The sequence below is a fragment of the Gallinula chloropus genome, assembly GCF_964237585.1.
Source record: "Gallinula chloropus genome assembly, chromosome: 5".
NCBI lineage: Eukaryota > Metazoa > Chordata > Aves > Gruiformes > Rallidae > Gallinula > Gallinula chloropus.
The window spans coordinates 28,994,385-29,016,521 of NC_140090.1; the positions used below are offsets into that span (position 1 = coordinate 28,994,385).

General features: G+C 41.8%; 1 protein-coding gene across 1 annotated transcript in view; it reads left to right on the plus strand.

Annotated features, from left to right (window-relative positions):
* Positions 1-1,720: 1,720 nt before the first annotated feature.
* Positions 1,721-22,137, plus strand: part of PLCL1 (phospholipase C like 1 (inactive)) — a gene marked incomplete at both ends in the record, with an annotated part of 195,062 nt that continues 174,645 nt past the window's right edge. Inside the window, one exon of the mRNA XM_084264982.1 lies at positions 1,721-1,993. Coding sequence (XP_084121108.1) covers positions 1,721-1,993 — 273 coding nt within the window. The remainder of the gene's footprint in view (positions 1,994-22,137) is intronic.

Genomic DNA, 22,137 nt, shown 5'->3' on the forward strand with positions numbered 1-22,137 from the left:
AATGTTGGGGTATTTATAGCTGCCCATCAGTTAGAGTTTCTTTGCTTTTAACGTAAGTGCCTTGGTAACCTTAAAGTCTGAGTTTTTGACATGGAATTATAAATATTACCTTTTGTGTGTCTATATATAAATATGTATAAATATAACACTGTTTAAGTAGCAACTCGGTCCTGCAGCTAGGCATTTGTTAATAGCTGCTGACCGGGGTAAGGAAGTTACTTCTTGCTCTTGCCTGCATAATCACTGATGGCCAACAGGTGCCCAATGCATTCGTGAGGAAATTACTGTAGAAATTGGAGGGAAGTGAAATTTCCCACTGAGCCTTCTTGCCTTTAAAGCCAACAGCTGTCACGTTGGATACTCTTGTATTTCCAGTGGCTATGGGCTTGCCCAGCCCTACCCCGCCTATTCCCCGGCCGTCCCGCCTGCTTCCCTCTTCCACAGGAGTTTACCCTTGATGCCTTTCCCCGCTTTGCCCCGTCTCTCGCGCGGGACAGCCCCCACCCCGCCTCGCACTAACCCCTCACGGCGGACCACGGCTCTTGGCCTGGCTGCCAGCGCACAGCGTTTCCCGGGTGGCTCCTCTTCCCCGCCTCACGCTGCGGCCGGCACCGCGCGGCCTTCGGGGTCGGGCAACTGCGGGAGCGGGACACGGGAACGGTCCGCGGAACAGCCGGTGTCCCGGCCGCTCTGGGCCGCCAGGGGGCGGTGTTTGCCCTGCAACGGGGGGCGCCTGGAGCCGGCGGGCCCTGAGGGGCGCGGGTCAATGAGGGGCGCGGCGGCTGCGAGCCCCGGGCCGGCATCCGTGAGGTAAACGAGCTGAAGGGAGGTGGCGGCGAAGGCGCGGCCTCGCAGGACTTGGGGTGTTTGGGGCTTATTTTCAAGCGACGGAGAGTCTCAACGTGAGCCATCGCCGTCTTTTGCGAGCCCCCTCCGTCACAGCCGCGGGGCTGGCCCGCCCTTAGCAGCCGGGGTCTAAGCCCTGCGGCTGGCGGCGGCGCTCCCGGGCCAGCCGCCGACCTGGCCTCGCCCCTGCCTCTCCCCGGCACCGCACCACCTCGCGGGCTTCTCCTCAGGGAGGGGGCTTAGCCCAGCTCCCCTTTCCTCGCGCGCTGGTTTTACCCCGGCGCGGGGAGGCGTTCAGGCGGCTGTAGCGGCACGCGCTGCCCGCGGGCGCGATCAGGTCCCGTAGCTCCCCACGCACCCGCTCGCGGCTTTACCTGCCCCTCAGCCGCGCACCGCCCAGAACGCCCGTCCAGGCGTCCCGCGGGCACGCCCCTCGCCGAGCCTATTGGCCGCCGCGGCGCCGGCGGGGGACCGCCGGAGCGCTGACTGGCCGGGTGCCCCGTCCGTCAACGCCTCCTGTCAAAACACGCCCGGCTCCTGTCACAACAGAGCGGTGCCGCCGCGGCACTTCCTGCGCGCGCGCCGCCCGCACGGCGTTCCCCGCGGCCGCGCCCGCCCCGCGCCTCCCTGGAAGCACGGTCCCGCCGCCCCGCTACTCCGCGCCGCCCCCCTCCCACCTTCCTCCGGCGCCGCGGCGGCTGACGAATCCCGCCGCGGGTACGCTCAGCTGCGGGGACGGGGATGGCTCCTCCCGGGAAAGTTGGCTCCGCTGCCGCCGTGCCGTGAGGGGAGCCCCGCGGGACGCCGCCCGTGTCCGTGTGCCTCCCCGCGCCTTCTCAGCGGCCCGGAGCAGCTGACACCGCTCGTCGGGGCGATGGCAGAGGCTGCCGGCGGCAGGGAGCAGCCGGCGGCGGGCCGTGCCCCTCCTGACGCCGCTCACCGTACTGAGGAAGAGCCCGAGCCGGCTTCGTTGGACGCCCCGGCAGGGGCCTTGGGCCGGAGGCGGGAGCGCCGCAGCGGCGTCTCGGCCGTCGGTACCGCCGAACGCTTCCCCGGCGGCAGCCTGGGACCGGCGGCGGCGGCCGATCCCGACGCCTGCCTGCTGGAGGCGGCCAAAGCCACCCCGCGGAGGAGCAGCATCATCAAGGTAAGGGCGGCAAGTTTCCGCTGGGTTGCCCTGGCTTGAGGCTGTGCCCCTCCGGTGCGCCGGGGCCGGGAGGGGAGGGACCGGGGTGGGCGGGGGGCGCAGGTGCGGTAAGAGCCGCCGGGGAGGGGCTGCGCGCACCCTCCGCGCAGGTGAAGCAGCTGCCCCGCCTGCGCTGGACGATGCTCTGGAGCTCTCTGTGGGATCGGGCGGCTGCTGGCGGGGGTGTCTTCAGGGTCCCGGGGGAGCCCTCGGGGTCCCGGGGGAGCGGGCTCAGGCGCTGGTTTTGGGGATGGGGGATGTGTTGCTCCCGCCCGGCGATGAGAGGTGCCGGGGTCCCGCCCGTACTCGCGTGTGCCCCGACAACTTCGCGGCGGGACGGCTTCTCGCGGAATTGTAAAGTTTTTTGTGTGGCAGCTCCTATCTGTTCGCATGTAATATTTATGAAGCACCTGGAGGCAGAATAAATAGCTTCTGCAGCGATGGTTTTCTTTGCTCCGGAGTAGCAAAATATGCGGTGTCACAAATCGGCAGAAGGCGTGTTTGGAGCCTGAGTGTAGTACAGATTGCTACGGGGCAGCTCCGTGTGTTTCGCACCTCGGATGCGAAATTAACAGGTCGGGCGTGATTTTAAAAGCCTAAGTCTTTATTATAATCTGGTAAGAAAAAATAGCTTTGCTGTTATGTTTATACGTTTGGCTGCTTTTTTTCTTAACACTCTCTCTCCCCGCCCCCCCCCCCCCCCCCCCCCCCGGTTTAATTTTTAAGAATAAACTGCGTGGTTTTGAATTAAATGGTATCTCTCTGTGAGTACGTAGGCTAATTTCTGTTTTCTGGAAAGATGATGAATGAAGTCTCCTGGGCGAACTTAATTTAGCATATGGTCACACAAGATCCTCTTGTAGCGATTTGCACTTGGAAGGCATTGGGAGAAGAGTGGAAAATGAGACTTCACTTCTGTAAATGTGTGAAGGCACTGGCAGAGCTTTAGCTCAAGGCAAGAAGCAAAGAACACATGCTTAGCTCGTGAAGCTTAGCATATCTATTCAAAGGAGGAATGGATAAACAAAATGTTTGCTGCTCCTATTTTAAAATTTTACCATTTAGAGGAGATCGAGGTGGTTGAATGCAGAAGAGCCTGGAGGGTTCTTTTAAAGTTCCACCTTGAAACATTAACCCATTAAGTCCAACACAGCATTGGAGTGTGGCTTCAGTCTTATAAAGGCATGCACTGAATGTGATGGGGATGCTTCCCATCAGAAGTTACATAAATGCTTTAGCAAATCAGGACCAGAGTTCTGGAAGTGTTCTGGTATGGGAACCGTATTTTCCCTTGGAATTGTGTGAAGGTTTCAAAAATTGAAAATACATAATCTTGGATTTAGACTAAAGATATCATATCATTGTTTTCACAGACAATACAGTTCTCTGTAGTAGATACATAACGTCCCAAATGGCCGATAAGTTTTAATCACTGGGTAGCATTTTCACTACATGTTGATATTTAGCAAGCTGAGACTCTTAGTGTCCAATCTTCCAACTGGAGGAAAAATCTTGAGATAAACATGATCCCAGGATGTATCATCAGAGAGATTTCTAATAGCATTAAGAAAATATCAATGTTATTACAGAAAGAACTGGCAAGGCCTCTTGTGAAATACTGTGTAAACATCATTTCCTGTGCTTAGGAATGGTGCATTTAAACTGGAACAGGTGCAAAGAAGAATAACTGGGATGGGCTGATAAGGTCAATAGATCGAATACTGTGTGTGAGAAAACTTGATTGCTAAGACAGCATTACCTTTAGAACAAAGGATGTTTATGCATGGATCCATTCTGGAGACTAGAAGATTATTCCAATCGCTGTAATGGTATTGAGTGGTCTCATGATTGAAATATGAAAAGTACCATAACTAATTTGAAATTCAGTTGTTAAAGTGCTGAATTAAATTAGGTAACGTGGCAGTGTCTGATAACAGGTATCTGAAGCTGGGAATTAGCAGGCAGTGCATCTCTAAGGCATATTGTTGGGACCCCGTACAGAGTGTTATGTTTGTTTCCCACAAGGTAGTCTCGGTTGGATGTAAGTGTTTTGAATCAGAGTTTTCCTTTGGCATTATACTAGTGAACGGGAAATACTTTTAACTTGGGATAGGAATTAAATTATTTATTTGTCTGCATCTTTCAGGAATTTCTAATGTGCTAGAAAATGTTCATCAGGCATTGAATATAAATTTTAGATGGAATTAAGATTAAAACCAACAATTTTAACTTTTTTGTTTTGTCACAACTTTAACATACAGGAGTTCTGTTTAAGCATTGTAAGTTTTTTTAATTCTACAATGTTTTATTATATTTATTTTACTCTAAAAAGTCTATATGTTCATGTAAATCGATAGTCAGGATAGTATTCATTCACTTTCTTCAAGTTGATTTTACCAGCTGAAAAAAGGGCTTAAGAAAGCAAAAGAAGTTATACAGTAAGGACAAGCTCTTGTTCTGCAGGAGTTGAACATTCTTGCCCTGTTTTCCCATTTATCTCCCAGTGATTTGAAGGTGTACTTTAAGCATGAGTGGTCTTGCTGAATAAGGCAGAAAAGTTAAAATCCTGTAGATTTAGATGATGAAAATATACTTTTAACAGCACTCTTTTCCTAGCCACCTTTTTAGAACTCTGTAAGTTTCAAAGTTAGCACCTGAGAGCCCAATTCCAGTGGAAGCCAGACTTGCTTACGTTGGAGTCTTTTGGCACCCACAGTATAATTGTGAAATATGAAGGACTGAACAGGGACTTGGTTTTAAAAACTTTTCCTGCAGCAGATTATATTTGGCGTATACTGCAAGTAAAACATGAACCCTTCTAGATAATCTTCAGTGCATTCATGTGCTCTATATTTGGCCACAGAAACAAGAGAACTCATTTATATAAAAAGAGCAAAATGTAGCTGGAATATTTTTATTCCCATTTTGCCTTGCTAATGCTCACAGCTTTGCAGATTGAGTTAAATTTGAAAGAGCATTAATGAGAAATAGTTATAGCCACTCTTGTGCTTTAGAAAATTTCCCTAATACATGTGCATTACTTTTTTCTTTTTTTTTTTTTTTTTTTCCTTGGATGGGGAGGAGTTGATTTGTTTTCAATGAAAGTAAGAGGTAAATGGTCTTGCTACAGAAGCAAGGAAAAGGGGTTTTGCCAGGAGGAGCCTGAAGTCAGCAGAGTGTAATGGTTGAGAGAGAAAATTAGAGAAAAGACAAGGGAGCACTTGAACTTGACCCATTTTTGAAAAAGCCTGAAGATGGACCATGCATCGGCTAAATTATTTATGAAGTGTTTCCTTTTTTTTTTTCTTGTGAATAATCCAGGGCCAATTGTTTGCAAATAACATGTTAATTGCAACCACTTAGGTCAGGAGAACAGAAGGAAGTGCTTGAAGAACTGGATTTCTTCTTTCTTTACATGTAATGCTTTGCAAGCCTTTCTGTGTGGGGTTCTAAACGGATTTGACTGATGTTATTTTCCTTCTGGCATGTTCCTGCTGACATTGCCACGTACAGGCATTTTAATAAATGGGTAGGAAGGCTGTGCAATTTGTTATATAATGCCTACTGAAATATTTTGTAAATTTAAACCAAAACATTTCCCTGCCAGTTCTAATCAGGCTTATGTCTGTTCTTTTGTTTGTATGCAATACAAACTTTTGGGAGCATGAGGTTTGGGGCTTTTTTTCTTCCTGGGTATTTGTGTCAAGATACTGTAGCAGATAATGCAGCTCTATGCTATGTTACCGACAGCAGGCTGTGCCTATAAAGCAAACTTGAGGTAGGGACTGCAGTCAGGCTTTAACTCCAGTCACAGTAGAGCTATGAGACCTTTCACTGAAGTTCTTCCAAAGGCAATTTGCTTCTGTTTCATACACAGACTCTTTTTCTTTAAGAGTCAGTTGAGTTGTACTTGTCTGTCATATACTACTATTCTAAGAACTGCAAGGGATTAGGGTTTTACAATTGAATCCATCAATGGAAGTTTTTCAAGATAGCCAGCTGTCTTGTTTCAAGAAATTGTATTTATCCTGGTGACATTTTGAGCTTTAAAACAACCCCAAAAGAACTACAATTAAAAAGAATGAAGCTTAGTTTCTTTCAGCATGTGTTCTTAAGCATGGTGACAGAATTCAAGTGTTTTAAATACATGATACATCTGTCTACGCAACATGACTATTTAAGACTTGTTTTTCCTCCAGAAGACAGCTGTGTTTTTCGGGACTGTAATGAGTGTCCAGTATCTCTTACGTAGCTTTCTGCTGTGTAAGCTTACATTTACATACTTGCTACTTAATCTAAAACTACCACTATGCAAGATTCTTTAAAGCTGATTAATTACTTGATAGCCCAATGGTGATTTTATCACAACGGTGTGTTTTTGTGTATTCATAAGTACTCTAGAAAAAGAGGAAAATATTGAGGTAGAGAATACATTAAAGAATACAGTAGAGCCTAAAAAGCTATAGAGAAAGGCAAGAATGACATGCCTAGCTGTGGAAAGACTGCCACAAAATGAGAAAGTCATCAAATTTGTCTGTAGAGAGGTAACTGGCAGGTGGTAGTTTAATGCATGTAGAATCCTATTATGGAGAGAGAAACAGAGAACTGATACTCTTTCACAGAACGTGAGGTAGAGGAAATCTGATGGTAGTTATATAGCAGCAGGTTTAAGATAAATTCTGTTCTGTCGCAGCATGTGATTAAATCATGCACTTAACAGCCACAGAAAGCTGTGGCAGTCAGAAATGTAAATGGGTTCAAGCAGGTTCAAAAGGGCGAATTGATAGCGGAAAGCTTCACAATGCACCAAAAGCATCTGGCTTAGAGCATCCCTAAACTACAGGTGGTTGAATACTGGCAAGCTACAGTGGAGGACTGATCACTTTGTCCTTTCCTGCTTCTTACATGTCTCCCCATGCATGTATTCCTTTAGCTGGGATACCAGCCTAGATTGACCTTTACCTAACCTGGTATCTGTTAGGAAAAACTTAACTACGCTGTTAAGAGACAGAGAAGACTGTTTTCCATTCTTGCTGGTGTAAAAATTTCTTAGAAATTAAAATAGTGTTCTCTTAATTACTTGTTTAGATTTTTTGGTCAGCTTTACAGAATAGAAGCATTTTGGAGATATTTTTTTGATTGCTTCAGCATAGCTGTTCATGGTCTTTATAACACTCTCATAACACTGCACCTGTATTTCATACATCACTGTTTTCATAAGAGGCTACTTAGGACAGGTTTGAACAGAATCTGTACTGGTTGCAGACTCGCTGTCCTGAAGGCTCACCTAGTTTCTAATGCCTTTCAGGGATCTAAGTTTTGCCAGAAAAGTATTTTACTGGAGTCCCTTGCATTTGCTACTGAGCATTTAAATATTTACCTCATACCCAAGTCAGCTTGTGAATAACAGGTGAAGGCTTATTTCAATTCAATTTCTTGGAGTTTTTCATGCCTTATATAGACTTTCTATTTCTGATGGTTGGATTTGCTGCAAAATACAGTAATTCTGATTTCCAACCATCTCTGCATTCAAGTAAAAAGTTATTTAACTTCTGCTTGAGGGGATACTGAAGCCTGACTAAAAGTCTCTTAAAATGGGAGCTCTGACTTGTGTAAACTTGGGTCAGTACTTCAAAAATACAGTGCTACCAAACCCCAACAACCTACATTCAGGGCAAACTGCTTCTATTAAAGTTTATAGGAAATTCATCTGTTACACTGACTGTGAACCCTGGAATAGTTTTCTTGTCAGCCAGTTCTATGTAGCACATAACACATGACTAGTCATCTCATTAAACATGTGGGTAGAGATGGGTAATAGCTGAAATTACCTAAAGGTGACCCTTTTCAAACTGGTGGGATAATACCATCTCAGTAGGTTATCAGCAAGACCATCCATCTGCAGACACAAGTTCTGGCAGGTCTTTTCAGGAAATTGCTTGATATGTTTTCGAGGTAGGAGCTGTTATAGTCAGGAATTAGAGATGAAGTTGGTGATACTAGTCGATTTGTTTTTAAAGCATGTTATGTGCACAAAGACTATTGTGTAGAAGTACATAAATAGCAATTTAAGATAATGTTCTCTTGAAGTAATGGCACTGGTGGGTAGAGCATTGGTGGAGGAATTCTTTCTACTGTTTTCCAAATATGTTAAGCAGCTGTTAATAAAACTAAGTTTTCATCTCTGCAGAGATGCAAATCCTGTTTCCTAGGATAACATTTTATTCAATTTGTAGTTCCACTGAGACCAACTCCATCTGTAACAAAAATGTTTAAATGGGATTAATGGTATATATTTTTTTTTGTCCTTCTGCACAGTAGATGTGGTAATGCAAGTATTTACTCTAGGACCAATAATGCATCCTCTGTGGTGAAACATTTAGCTGATCATGCTCGTAAACCTAATCAGTATATTTTTTTCCTTTCCAGGATGCACCTGGTAGGTGTAATTTTTTGTAATGCCCTGGTGATTTCTCTAAGAAATGGGGAATGCTGGTTAATATGACTTTTTATTATGAATGTGTTCTAGCTTTTTTTTTTCTTTCTTTCCTCCAATGTGATTTGGAAGTTTTGACATGCATGACAGTTTAGGAACTATTCAGCCTTGATTAAACATCAAAGTTCTGCAAAAGATTAAATGCCCGTACAAAATACTATCAAGTTCTGAAGTCTGATAGCTTAGTATGTACTGGTGTAGAAGTGTATTGACAGTCAAAGCCGCCTTCTTAAATCTTTCTGTATCATAAACATGTTTAGTTTTGAAGCCTACTTGTGTAGAATTTCTTCGGGGGGAATCTTTTTATACCAGAAATTAGCAGTTTTAATGATTATTGAGCCCATTCCTGAACTGTGTCTAAATTTCCAGGGTTATTGTTAATGACTTCGTTTAGTAGTGGTTCACTGTTAATCATGTGTATTTACTCAGTTGACATTCTCTGACCATTGAGACTGTGTTCAAGCCCTAATTTAAATAATTAATTGGAATAAAATTGAGATAAAATATTAATGTTACAGAACACCAACAAAATTAGTCTTGGGATTATTTTGGGCAGCATGCATCCAGTACTGTTGTTGTGATATGCCTATATGTAAAGGTGAATCAAAGTCTAAAAGGTAACTGATGCCAAAGTATTACTACTTTGCTACTGTACTGAGAGGATTAAAAAAAGTATTCTAGCTCTAAATGTGTACCATGAAGGTTTGATTCTTCCCCTGCGTTGCATGCGTGCTCACAAGCTGTCCTGGATAATCCTAGCAAAAACAGATGTAGAAAACATTCATTATGTTTGTACTGATTCTCCCTCAGATGTTCTCCATCTTCCTAGATCTCATCCCTCCTGGTTGACCAATGTTGTATTGCTTTGGTATGTCTTCAAGGAGTGCATCTTTGCTGCCCAGTACCTTGTTCAGAGGTTCATACCAAGTGGAAATTAGTTTGAATACTGCAAAGTTGTTCTGTATTGATTCACATGGGTGTAAATGACTACAGAGGAGGCAGGGTTGGAGATAATTAGGACTCCAAAATCATCATTCTTCACTGGAAGTTTGCTTTGTTAACCTACATACAACTTCTGAATGGGCAGTAAGAATCTCTGATAGCTATTCAGTATGAATCTGGCTACTTAATCACATACCTTTTAAACATGTCTAGAATCAGATTAAGTATAATGTTCGTGGCTTATTTTATGGACCCAAAGTCTATTGAGCAGTTATCCTCCCAGTGTAATTTGGATCCGATTACCTGTATCGAACTATAGGTAGGCATATAGCATGTTTCTAATTCATTAGAAAGTTTTCATGGATTGTTTATCTGTTTTGATTGTAAGCCACAAAAAGTTTTTCTCTTATTTAACTCTTTCAGAGAGCTTTGGGGGAACAAAAAAAGGAGTTGCTTAAATAAAATGCAGGATGCATTTGTGGTCCGAGGGGCCTGCTGCTATACCCATCTTGCTTTTGTGTACCTTTCTTTGTGTTACATGTTGATGTATCTCCTAGAAAGTGTATCATTTTAACCCAATCAAATATAAACCATGGAAAACTAAAAGAGCAACCAACCAACCAAAAACTTCTGTCAGGAGTATTGATGAAAAAGACCCCGTGAATGTAAGAAATTCTGTACCATTGGAACATGCCTGGAAGCTCAAATGAAATTAATAATATTGGATTATATGTAATCCAAACACTGCTGGGAGGATAGGCCGCCACAGGGAGCAGACAAGGCTGAAATAAAACTGGGGAGGCTGGCTGGGAGCTTGGGCAGTGGAGTCAAGAGTCAGCCAACAGTGCACAAGCAGGGTACAGCCAAGGTGAAGGGCAGGGACCAGGACTCAGCAAGAGCTTTGAGTGCAGCCGCAGGGATCCTGTTTGCAGACCCAGAACTGAGCTCCCCCGCAGGGAAGAGAAACAAGTTGTTACCCCAGCTGAATTGCTTTGGTAAAGGGATCTCTTGGGCACGTACAGAGCTAGAGGTGTTGCAGGTATTTAAGGGGAGAGACCACTGAATGGTGTAAAGCTTTGGAGTAGGGTGGAGAGCCCATAGGAGGGTGCAAGGCAGCTGCCAGAAGGGCCAGAGGGTGTGTTTTGCCACAAGTACTTATGTCGGCTCTGGTGGAGGGAACAAGAGGAGGAGGAGTGAGTGCTGCTTTGGTCCTACTCTTGTCAACCCAGTGGTTGAATCTATATTCCTTGCACCCCTTTCTCCCTGACTGAAGCTTCCCACCCATTCTGTGGCAATTCCAAAGCCATTTGGGCTTTTCCTATTAAGCTTTCCAAAACCCTGTAGTGTTTAGGCAATTTTTACCACTGTAAGTTGTGGTGGTATTTTAATTTTTTTATTTTTTTGTTTAATAACACAGTGGTATTTTAATTTTGTTTTTGTTGTGAGGATAATTTTTTAAGAGAAGAGATATTTTTGGTGGATTCTGTCAGTTTTAGCCTATTGTTGCTATTTGCATAGAAGAATAAAAAGCATCATGTTTTAGTTAACATTAGATTTTCACTTAAGACACTTGCAAAATACAGTATAGACAACTCATCGTAAATATAGATGAGTTCTGGGTTTTTGCATTCAATTTTTTTTACACACTGTACTTTTGTTTGGAAGAGTGATTTGGGCTCTCTATAACTTCCTGAAGGGAGGTTGTAGTGAGCTGGAGGTCGGCCTCTTCTCCCGTGTAGACAGTGACAGAACTAGAGGGAATGGTATCAAGCTGCGCCAGGGGAGATTCAGGCTGGACATTAGGAAGCACTACTTCTCTGAAAGGGTAGTCAGGCACTGGAATGCACTGCCCAGGGAGGTGGTGGAGTCACCGACCCTGGGGGTGTTCAAGGAAAGACTGGATGTTGTATTGAGGGGCATGGTTTAGTGGGAGCTAGTAGTAATAGGTGAATGGTTGGACTGGATGATCTTTTAGGTCTTTTCCAACCTTGATAATTCTGTGATTCTGTGATTCTGTTTGAAAATGCAATTTGATTTTCTTCTTTTAATTTAATTTTACAACACTTTTCATAAGTATCTGATTAGAAGCTGCATTTTGGTCAGCTAAAGTGACTGCAGATCTGTTCATGCCAGAGTATCAGGCCAGAGTGCTGTGAGTGAATTACTCTAAGATCTCTTTTCTTTTTCCAAATGAGATTATCTAGGAGCTTAAATTAATTTAATAAATGTAATAGTTTAATAAAAGAACTACACATGACACACCTCCAGGCTACCTGATAGGAATACTGTAATAAAAAATTCTGTGACCACTGGCTAAAAACTGTATATTGGAATTCATTAAATGGTGGGATTCATTAAACATATGAAAACCAACTTTCTGTAAACATGTTGGTGTTCTGCGGTAGATGGACAACAGTCCTGGAGACTGCCTGGAAGCCATGCAGCCTTCAGCAGGAATGCTGTGCATGAGATGTGCCCCAGCCAGCCTTGCTCCATGGGTAACACCCAAGTCTTAGTGCTGGGGTAAATATAGTTGGGTGTTTTTTTTTTCCTGGAGGATGTGTGGATGTATCCTGAAGGAAGCTGCGTCTTCTAGTGTTATGTAAAATTGTTTGTACTTATGTATGATTTGAAAATGCAAGTCATAGTGTATATATAGCTTGTGAATTTCTTTCTCTGAAAGAAATGATTCATAGTGGCAGTTGCTCCCTAAAGCAATGCAGATTTTGAGTATAAATGTATTTTCTGCAGTCTGAAATCAGTGGCAATTTTCCCATTGCCATCAATGGAGGAAGGACTGGGCTGAAGAGAAATATCCAATCACTAAACCCAGGTTGTTTACTCTGCAATCTTCTTTTGCAGGCTCTTAAAATGTTAATAATTTTGTTATACTGTTCCAAGTTTGAGCTAGATGATGCTTGTTTGGCAAAACCATATTGCTTTAAACCTGAACAACATTACTGCGGATAAATGAAATTTAGGAGATTTGTTTCTCTTATTAGAAACACCAAAAAAAAGAGTAAGCTGCTGTTAGAGCTGAGAGAAAAACAAAGAGGTGACTTAATAAACAAGTGCACTTGCAGTGAGTTATCTGCTTGAGAGTGCTGCCGTGGGGATTGTGTGCAGAATGCATATTGACATTTCTGTTCATATTCAATACTTTTTTGCTACATCTCTATGTATGAGAGGGATGCACCTCCGTACGTTGTGGTGCAATGCATGAGTCTGATGGACAGGAGCAGTGCTTAGGAGTAATCCATTTCAATGGACTGATCCAAATCTCACTGAGATACATCAAAGCCTGTTGATAGACTTTATAACGTCCTCCCAGTATCCTTGGTTGCCACGGAGGAGTGTTCCCTACAGCAGTACCTCCTGACCTTGAAGACTTGCTTCTTTGTAACCATTATATATTAATTAAATTGCATTATATTCTTATCCTCAGCATAGTTTACATAGACCAGTTCAAGGACTGTCTCTCTCCAGAAGAAGCTGGGTTGCAGCAGTAGAGGGGGAGGATAAGTAAACTTTTTGGCTTGGGAGAGTGAAATGTTCCTGTATTAAGGACATGCTTTGCTTAGGCTCAGTAGCTTTTTGGTGGGAGAGGGAGGATGGGTGTGTGTAGAGCAGGTAAACCTTAAATGATAGAAAAAAAGGTTCGTTTAATGAAATATTGTTCATGTCCTCATTTCCCTTGACCAATGTAAAGACTGTAAGTATCTTTCACTGTAACCATGTCCCATGTGCAATGAAATGCTGACATAAAGGCTGAAAGAGGAATGGAGAGCATATTAAGCAGGGTTACTGCAGAGCAGCAAGGAGGAGTGAGATGCTGGGAGGCTGGCTGTGGTTGGTGCCCACCCCTCACAGTACCTATGATGTCTGTGGGGAGAGCAATATTGTTGCTATTCAGAAAATCAGAGCTTAAATTCTAACCATCAAAGTTTAAGAATACACTTGTATCCTATAGCAGTACCTTCCCTCCCAAATATGAGAGGATCATACGTTTTCCCCAGCTTTTAGATAGCTGGCATATGGCTGGTGTCTAGCTTCCAGGTACCCCTTCATGCAGAGGGAACTGTTTGCTTCAGACCAGCTTTTACCTTCCACAAAGATACTCAGCTCTCAGCTTGAATAAACTGAGCTATATCCTACTGCAAGTGCTTTTTGGCATCGTTCTTAGAAATCTGAGGATTGGAAAGGAAGTGTGGGCACAGTGTTCATTCACTGGGCGAGGAGAGGAAAAATCAGCTTTCTAACATAAAAAGGCTGCAGCATTTTCTGTCTTGTTTGAGCAGTTGTGAGGCAAAAGACATGACCTTGCAGAGACACACCATTCATGTGGTGTAGACATGGTGTAATCCAGAACTCTTTATTTCATTTGAAATGCCATTTACTTTGTTTACCTATCTGTACACCTACTCAGGGATTACAGAATGTCTCTAACTTGTGTTGTGGCATATTGCAGCCAGGAGCACATATTGCACAGTTTCCCCAAATATCATGCAAGGAAAATGCTGAACTGTTTACATGTCTGGATATCTGTATGGCCAAAAGAACATAGTTCCACTTGCTCAGTTTATTATCTACCCGCATGTCACATATTCTTTGTATGCTAATGGAAACTCAAAGGCTGTGTACTTTTTAGGCTAAATTTTGCATCGTTACACAGTTTTAGCAGTGGGACATGGTAAAATTGTTTCCTTTAATGAACACAAAAGCTAAGCTTGGTAATTATTGCAAAACACAATTTCTTTTCAAAAGAAAAGGGCTGTTAATTCAGCACTACAGCAGAAATATATATATAAGAAGGCAAACTATGGTGTATACTGCCTAATAACTTGCCTGTATTGCAAATAATTTTGTTCTAGTTATCACCTACTATAAATACAAATTAGCATGGTTTATTGTTATGGTTTAATTGTTGTGGCAGTTGTAAACAAATGGCATCTTTCATGATAGGACCAATGAATGCCCAGTATGAAAAAATACTGGTTACTTAAAGTCTGGACAATGGAAACTGTTATCTTCCTGACTGTGTTTATAAAATGTGAATTATACTGTTGAATTAATAAAAGCAGCACATGAATTTGGGGGATTTGGGAGGGTTTTTTAAGTGGTTGGTTGTCATGCCTGGCTGTGGGTTTAATGGCTGTTCACAGAGCATTTTTCTGTTCAGGAACTTTGTGCGGTTCCGATATCTGAATCTGTGGGCAGTGTTCGGGTACAACATTGCATTACTCCTTTGGGTTTGTTATGCTACAACAAAGCAATTAATGGATGAATGCAAATATGGAGGTAAATGATACAAAAGGGAATAGTATTGTAGAAAAGATGTCAGCATGTTACGTGTATTTGCTATACCAGATTTTGCTGTCTTGCAAACTTTGAGGCTTTCTTCTATGTGTCTGAAAGTACTGTGGGCTTTGCTTGTTTTAGTGTTTTGCCACTGCATGTATAGTATTTCTAGTTTTGGTTGCTGTATAAAAGATTTTACTATGTCAAGAAAGTATTTGGGGTACCTGCTCAGCTGTATTGGTGCTCAGCTGCATTGGTAGTTCCACTGCAATTACAATTTTAAATTCTTCTAGAAAAGCCTGGAGAAACTAACGTCAGGATGTTTTTAGACTTGAGACAGGGAGGTATTAAGCATCCTTCTGGAAGGATCTGAGATGGCTGGGCACATTGCAGAACTATTAAATGAGCTTCTAATGTTGTCAGATGAGCACTAACAAGAAACGAATGCCAAACTTTTCTCTTTCAATGATGATTTAGTGATAGATAACATTAAAATAATCGAGGCAATGCACTAGGGAGAATTGCTGCTCTTCTCAGGTAGTTATTTAAATTTTAAGACAAGCTTTGTTGTGTTTCCAGTGATAATAATGATTAATGCTTCCTTTGCTGTTGACTGCACTAGGGTTTGTTTTTTTTTTTTTTTTGTTTGCAGTTTATAAACTACATGCATGAGAAGTTTACCACTGTCTCTCCCACAGGTCACTTCCAGCCATGCCTAGCTGCTTAATTAATTGACTCAGTATGATGATGGATTTGTATTTGGTTTTACAGATATGTCTGAGTGCCTTCTTCCCTGAGGACACCACTGTACTTTGTTCTGGGAGGTGTGAAAAGCAAGAATAGAAGTTGAACTGTCAAATAACTGCATCTAAAAGCATTCAAAGAGTTGGAGGAGAAGAGACTACGAAATAATTCTCATCTCCTGATCACTTTAAAGTATCTAGTGTGTTGTACAATAGTGTGCTTCTAGGGGAAGGATTATTTGGCCAGAAATGAAAGCAGAGCTTGTAGAGAATCAACTGCAGGGACCTGTCCCAGGTAGTGCTACAATACAAACAACATGCTTACATCTTCTTCAACCTGTAACTGGAATCACGGTTTAGTGAACAGCCACTAAAAATATGCTGGAGAAGATGCTGCTTCTATTAATTGTTGTAGTGTATGGTTTGAGCCAAACTACAGAGAGATACAGGATGATACTGGAGTATCTATTATTGCCAAAACAGAGGGGCACACGGGGTAATACTGGAGTATCTATTAACATAGATTACTAAGGTTGTGATGGACCTCCAGAATCCTTCCCTTGGGCTAGGGCACAGGGAAAGGGGAAATGTCATGAATGCAGCTTAAATTTTTGAATAATATTACTCCTGTAATTTTTCTGTGTAAGCAAGAACACTTTGTGTGTGAAAACTCCATCCTGTTTAGCCACACCATGTCTGCTCTGAGAAGCCAATGTCAAGTGTTAAAAGTTAGGAACAGAGGTGGCTGGCGTCACTGAATGTGTCTGACATCTCCAGAGAACAGGCTGTAGAGGAGGGGGGCAGTGGAGAAAGCTTGCAGTGTGACTTAATGAGGCCTTAACTAAGTATTTCTAACCTTTGCCAGAGTTGGCCAGCTGTTTTTAAATAGCTGCTTTACCTCATTTTAAGGTCACATATTTTTACTCTTTCCTATTTTTTTTAATCTTATCTTTCCACTTAAAAATAGAACATTTTATTTTATTGCAAAGCAAATGGTTATCAGTTAATGGTAAAGATCATTAATTACACTGTCAAGTTAAAAGCTGTGCATCTGCAACCTTTTGTCCATGTAGTAACGTGCTTTGCCCTCTATTTTGGAATTAAATCTATGCTGCTTTGAAACTATCGGAAAGGTGCTCACAGTTCCAAATAACTGGTCAAGACACAGTGGTGCTGATCAACCAGTGAATTTTGACTCAGACATAGAGTTTTTAGATTTTTTTTTTCTTCTTCCCCCCCCCCCCCCCCACCTCTATCCACCATAACCTTTTTACTCTTAACTCAGAATCTGACGGTTGATTTTGATCTGTGGCCTTGCCTGCAGTGGGAAATTATTGGGAAATGGAAGATAAATTGACTAAAGAAATAAAAAACCAACACATAGAAGTCCAGATTAAATCCCCTTTGATGAATGTCAGAAATAGTGGTGCTTCTAGTTTACTCTCACTGCAATTCCCTGCTAGTGTAGGTTCAACTCTCAGTAACATAGTTTTTGACTTTGTCTTTGGTCAGGAAATCTTATTTCTCTAGTATCCCTAAGTGAAGTGAAGCATTGATCGAGTTTTTTCAGTGCTTTCGGGGTCCTGCCTGAGAGCTCCTTGCACCAAACATACAATATCAGGGTTTGCCAAAACTTGTGGGAGCAATTCATAGTGGTGCTGACACTGGACTAGTTAGAGTGACAATCCTGTGTTGTCAACAGATAGGTCGAGTATTACTGTTTTGTAGAGTTTTTTAATCCTGCTTTTCAAAACTTGTGATGTATGTGCCAAAGATCTGGAGCTGTGATTACTCTTTCTGTAGTAGGCTCTACTAGTGTCCCAAGACTTTGGAATATTGAATGGTAGCTACTGCATGAAAACTAACTTTAGAACATGTAGGAGTTACCATGTTTCTTCTACTCTCGTAATTTACTGTTTACAACTATATTATTTTTGTTGCCATAGTAACTCTTTAGTTCAAGTGTGTAGCAATAATTTCAGAGATTAAAACTCCATGCTTTGTCTTTTTGGGAAGGAATACAAGGTGTTGGACAAAGAAGATAAAATGCTTTGTTGTGTTTAAGATTCATGGTAAAAGAGAGGCAGACATTCTCTAATTCCAGCACTTACACTATGCAGCGTGATAAAAGTTCCTTTTTTATTTAATAAGCTTCTTCCCAAAAAAGCATTATGGTTACAACGTTAATTAAAAATAAAAGGTTGGAGAAAGAAATGTGAAGGCACAGAAAAGGCAGCAAAGAGATGCTTTTATTGAATGAGAGAGGAATCTTTGTGATAAAGGAGCATCGCTCTCCAGAAGCATGAGTCTTCTAAGCCACTTCATTAGAACAGAATTGAAAGTTTGTTTTATCTTCTCCATCCAGTCTTGAGGATGTCAGATTTTTCTCTTGTGTTTGCTAACAATGAGTTAGCAGTGTCTCTTGTGCTGGGCTGCTTGGTCCCAGCCCGGACAGCCAGTCTCCCTGCTGTCCATGGCCATCCAGGCTGTGTGACTGCAGGAAAGTATTTCTCCCTTCAGAACAGCTTTTACTGAAATCAATGTTAACACCTTGATCATAAGTGTGACCAATATTGCTTGTGCAATAAGTTAGTTACTCTTTTAGCGACAGTTGGGTTTAAATCTTAGTGTATTTATGTCTTATCTTTCTGCAAGCTATTGTTCCTTTTTCCACGTAAGGATGGAGGTTTTATATATACATATGTTACTCTCGTAACTAACGTGGGAAGCTGAAAAGTCTTCCATGCTGACTGTAGTTAGCATTCAGTATTCACATTTTGCAGGGCAGTGCCCTGAAGCTATTTAGGCTTCTTATTTTTTCCAGACTAATGGAGTCCTTTCAGCCTAAGAATTTTCCTTTTTCACTGGGATAATGATACTGTCTCAGCCTTATTCATTGTTCTCTACCATTTTACTGAAATCTGTTACTGGAAATACTTATTTTTGGCAAGGCTGAAGCAATTTCACCTTGGGCTTTGGTTGGCTCTGCTGGAATCTGTATGTTCTCAATGGGTTGGATGCCTTCCCTTTGGACTTCCCCTTCCCTCTTCAAGCTGCTGTGTACAGTGTGGCAGTGTGACAATCCAGGCAGGTCGTAAATAATTCTTGGTCGAGGCCTTGCTAGGAACTTAATTTCTTGGCTTTTTGGGAAAACGGTCAGACAACCAACTCTCTTCCTGTCCTATGGTTTTAATTCTAATTCTCAAGTCTTAACTACTCAGTTTGTTGCTTTTACAGGAAATTCCTTCCTTTTTTTTTTTAAGGATTATGATGCCAATGTAAATTCCTCACTATGAGGAAGATGTGCTAAAAACTGCCCAAGGGAAGTATGGAACTGAGGAGAAAAGACATTTCACAGACATACTCTTGATTACTGGTTCCTGAAATCCAAATGTCCTGCTGCAGTGTAGGGATTCACATTGCAGAGTCATTTCATTACTTCCTTCTTTGTTCTGTAGAGCTGTATTGAAGATGCATTATGTTGCCTTCCTACATTCCCTTTAGAATTTGCCAGCACTGTTAATACTCCAGTATTTTGGAAAGAAGCCTCCAAACTGTATTGTTTTATGGGTCCTATAAATTATAATTTCTGACTATAAAGAAAAAAACTAGGCTGAAAATGTTTTTGGATTTAAATTATCCATACTTAAATGGATGAGGAAAGTAACCAAAGGACACAAGTAGTATTATGTTAATCAGTTTTATAGAAAACAATGGGAAGAACAATGAGTTAATCAAATAATATGTTTGATGAGTGATAAAAAAAAAATCTTAAACTGCAGTTTTTAGGAGGGGAAATAAACTTTCTTAGGAGCTTTATTTTGGATACAAATTGAAAGAGATTTCAGAACGATCACTTCTGCAGCCAAGCAAAAATATCATTCCTTAGAGGCTACTGTTACCAGAGTCAGCAAGTTATTATTCTACTTAGTCTGTGTAGTTCTGTTTTATTTTTCAAATATATCTTGTTTTATAAGGCTACAACCATGGCAACAGAATTCTAATGTTTATGAAATAGCAATTCCTGCTGCTTTTGCAAAATACTCTGACATGTGTTTCTATAGAAAAGGTAGATTATCAAAACTCCTGAGACTTTCAGGGTGGTGAGTCATCCTTCTCCCACAAGAGAGACCACCAAGAGAAATATGCTTGGTTTTGGGCACCAAACAGTTGTTATTCTGGATCCTGTATGTTGTGTATCGGATATTTGTATATTCTGCAATATATAAATATATTCTTCATTGGTAACCTGTTTTATTCTTCAGAGATTCTATAATCTGTGAGAGGGGCTGGTCTACTGGAAAACATTTATTTTAGTGGGTCGTCCTGTCTAAATAAGGTCTCATTGACAAATAATCTCATTAAAAGGTTCAATGACAAGGTATATGAAAAGCACTAGGAGGACTCTGAATTAATGTAGTCTAGGTTTCAGTGGTGTTTGAGTGTTGAAGTGACACTTTCATAGCATGAACTGTTTGAAATAACTGTAAATCATATTCTTCCTCGGGTGTAATTTTTCTCCAGACCCATTAGTGCTGTAATCCTGCGGGCCTGTCATTTTCCTGCCATGTGTCAGCAAGACCCTCAATAATGGTGCGTTGAACATAAGTGTAACTAACTGCAGGGCTGTGGTTGACCATTGCTGGGAGCCAGGTTCTGCCTGGGCCTCCTGGAGAGAGGAAGGATTCGGTACTGTGTTTTCCCTTGTATGAGCACTTCCCATAGCATATACAGAAGTATGCAGTCTGGATACTTTGCCTGAAGACACTGAGATATACTAAACACAGAATGAAACATTACAAGCAATCTGTTGCTCTTACTTTATCTTCTCATCCCTGGATTTGTTTGGAGCACAGCTTGATGTGTTGACCAGGGCCTGTGGAATTTAGTGCTGAAACATCTATACAGTAATAACCTAATTTTGAGTTCATCACCATGCTTTGGGGGTGTATTATGGGTATAGATGTCCTTCAGCAGCAAGTCATTCTCTGTAACTAAATAGTAGAACAATATGCAACGTGTCCTTTTATGTTACAGAAATCAAAACCCAGGGCTGGAGGTTATAACTGAGCTTGAATAATAGTGAGAACTGAAACTTAATTCTGTAATTGAGCCTGGTTTAATTTCTTACTGACATTCGTTCTTGTAAGTGGTTTTAGCATTTAAAAACTCTAATATTTTTTTTTTTACATGGAAGAAATATCTAGAACAATCCCCTTCCCAAACACACACACACACACACACGCTCCTGAAGCTATTCCAGTTACGACATATAACTAGTAAAAGGTAAAAGAAAATTTTTCAGATCCTTCTTCATTTGCAGGAGCCAAATGATGAAGGTATGAGCTTAGAACATAGACAAAAAGTTTTAACTGCTACTGTAATTTCAGTGACAGAGCTATAACTGTGTCACTTCTCAAGAAGATGAGTTACGAATAACTACTGTTACTAATTCTTGCCACCAGCACATTAAGACCAAGAAATTATCAAGACCTATCTGCAAGTTCTTGTTATTGATTGATTCATTTCACACTTTAAGTGGTCATTAGAACAATTCAGGTAATTAAGGGGATGCATTTTCTAGAGGTTTTTAATTTTGGGAACTGTGTTTTTGCATTTCTAATTACAGTACTTGGCTTGTGTGAGGAAAAGCTGTGCAAGATGCATACTGCATGATATTCTAAGCAGGAGTTTCTTGCCAAGGTCCAGTTGCTAACACTGTTTGTGACTGTGCTTACTGTGCTTTTAACTGGCTGCCGATGCTGACACAGAGGCAGATGCTGCAGAGTTCATAACTTCTGGCAGAGTCCCTGTGGCTCTGCTCTGGGTGGGGAGGCCATCAGGGAGCTGTGTGTTGGTGCTCTGCCTCCTCTGGTGGGGCAGTCAGCCCTGCTGAGTGTGAGGGGATGTGGATTTGAGTGCCTTTGAGGAGCAGCTTTGGGCTCTCAGGCGTAGGGACTTGCAGTTCTAAGTGAAGGAGTATGCGGAGGCTGAGGATATTGCTATGGAGCTGTGGGGATACAGTGCAAGGCATATTGCATGCTCAGTTGTGCTCATGCCTCAAAGCTTTTTCTTCTGCTCAATGGCTGAAATTACTTCCACCTCTCATTTTTCAAAGAATGTTTATTCAGAAGTGTCATTTCTTGTCTTTCTCATGCTAATTTATTTTGCAGTGGCCTATGATGACCATCCCAACTGCCTTGATTTTCTTCTCACTACAGTGTTATGTTTGGCCTTGCCATAGAGTTTATGTACTGAAGTGTCCTTTTGCTCACTGTCCCTCCAGATGCTTTGTTTTATGATAGCTATTTTCTGATGATCCAAGCCTTGTAATAGCTAAATCTGTAAATATTTTTTTCATCTTTGTTAACCAAGATATTACTGTAGAACACTATTGCAGTCTTCAAATTCCAAATAAAAGATGCCAGCATGCTTGCTTTTTTAATTTTTTTTTTCTGGGAGCTACAAAATGTTTGGACATTGAAAGTATTTCCTTTAATGTGTTTTCCATTAATTTAAGAGTGTGATGGTTTAGAACAAACACCCTCCCTTGTGTGACTTTACTGGTAGTTCTTTTCCTATCCAACAGAAACTATTGGGTCAAATTAAGTTTAGATGCAGTTAAT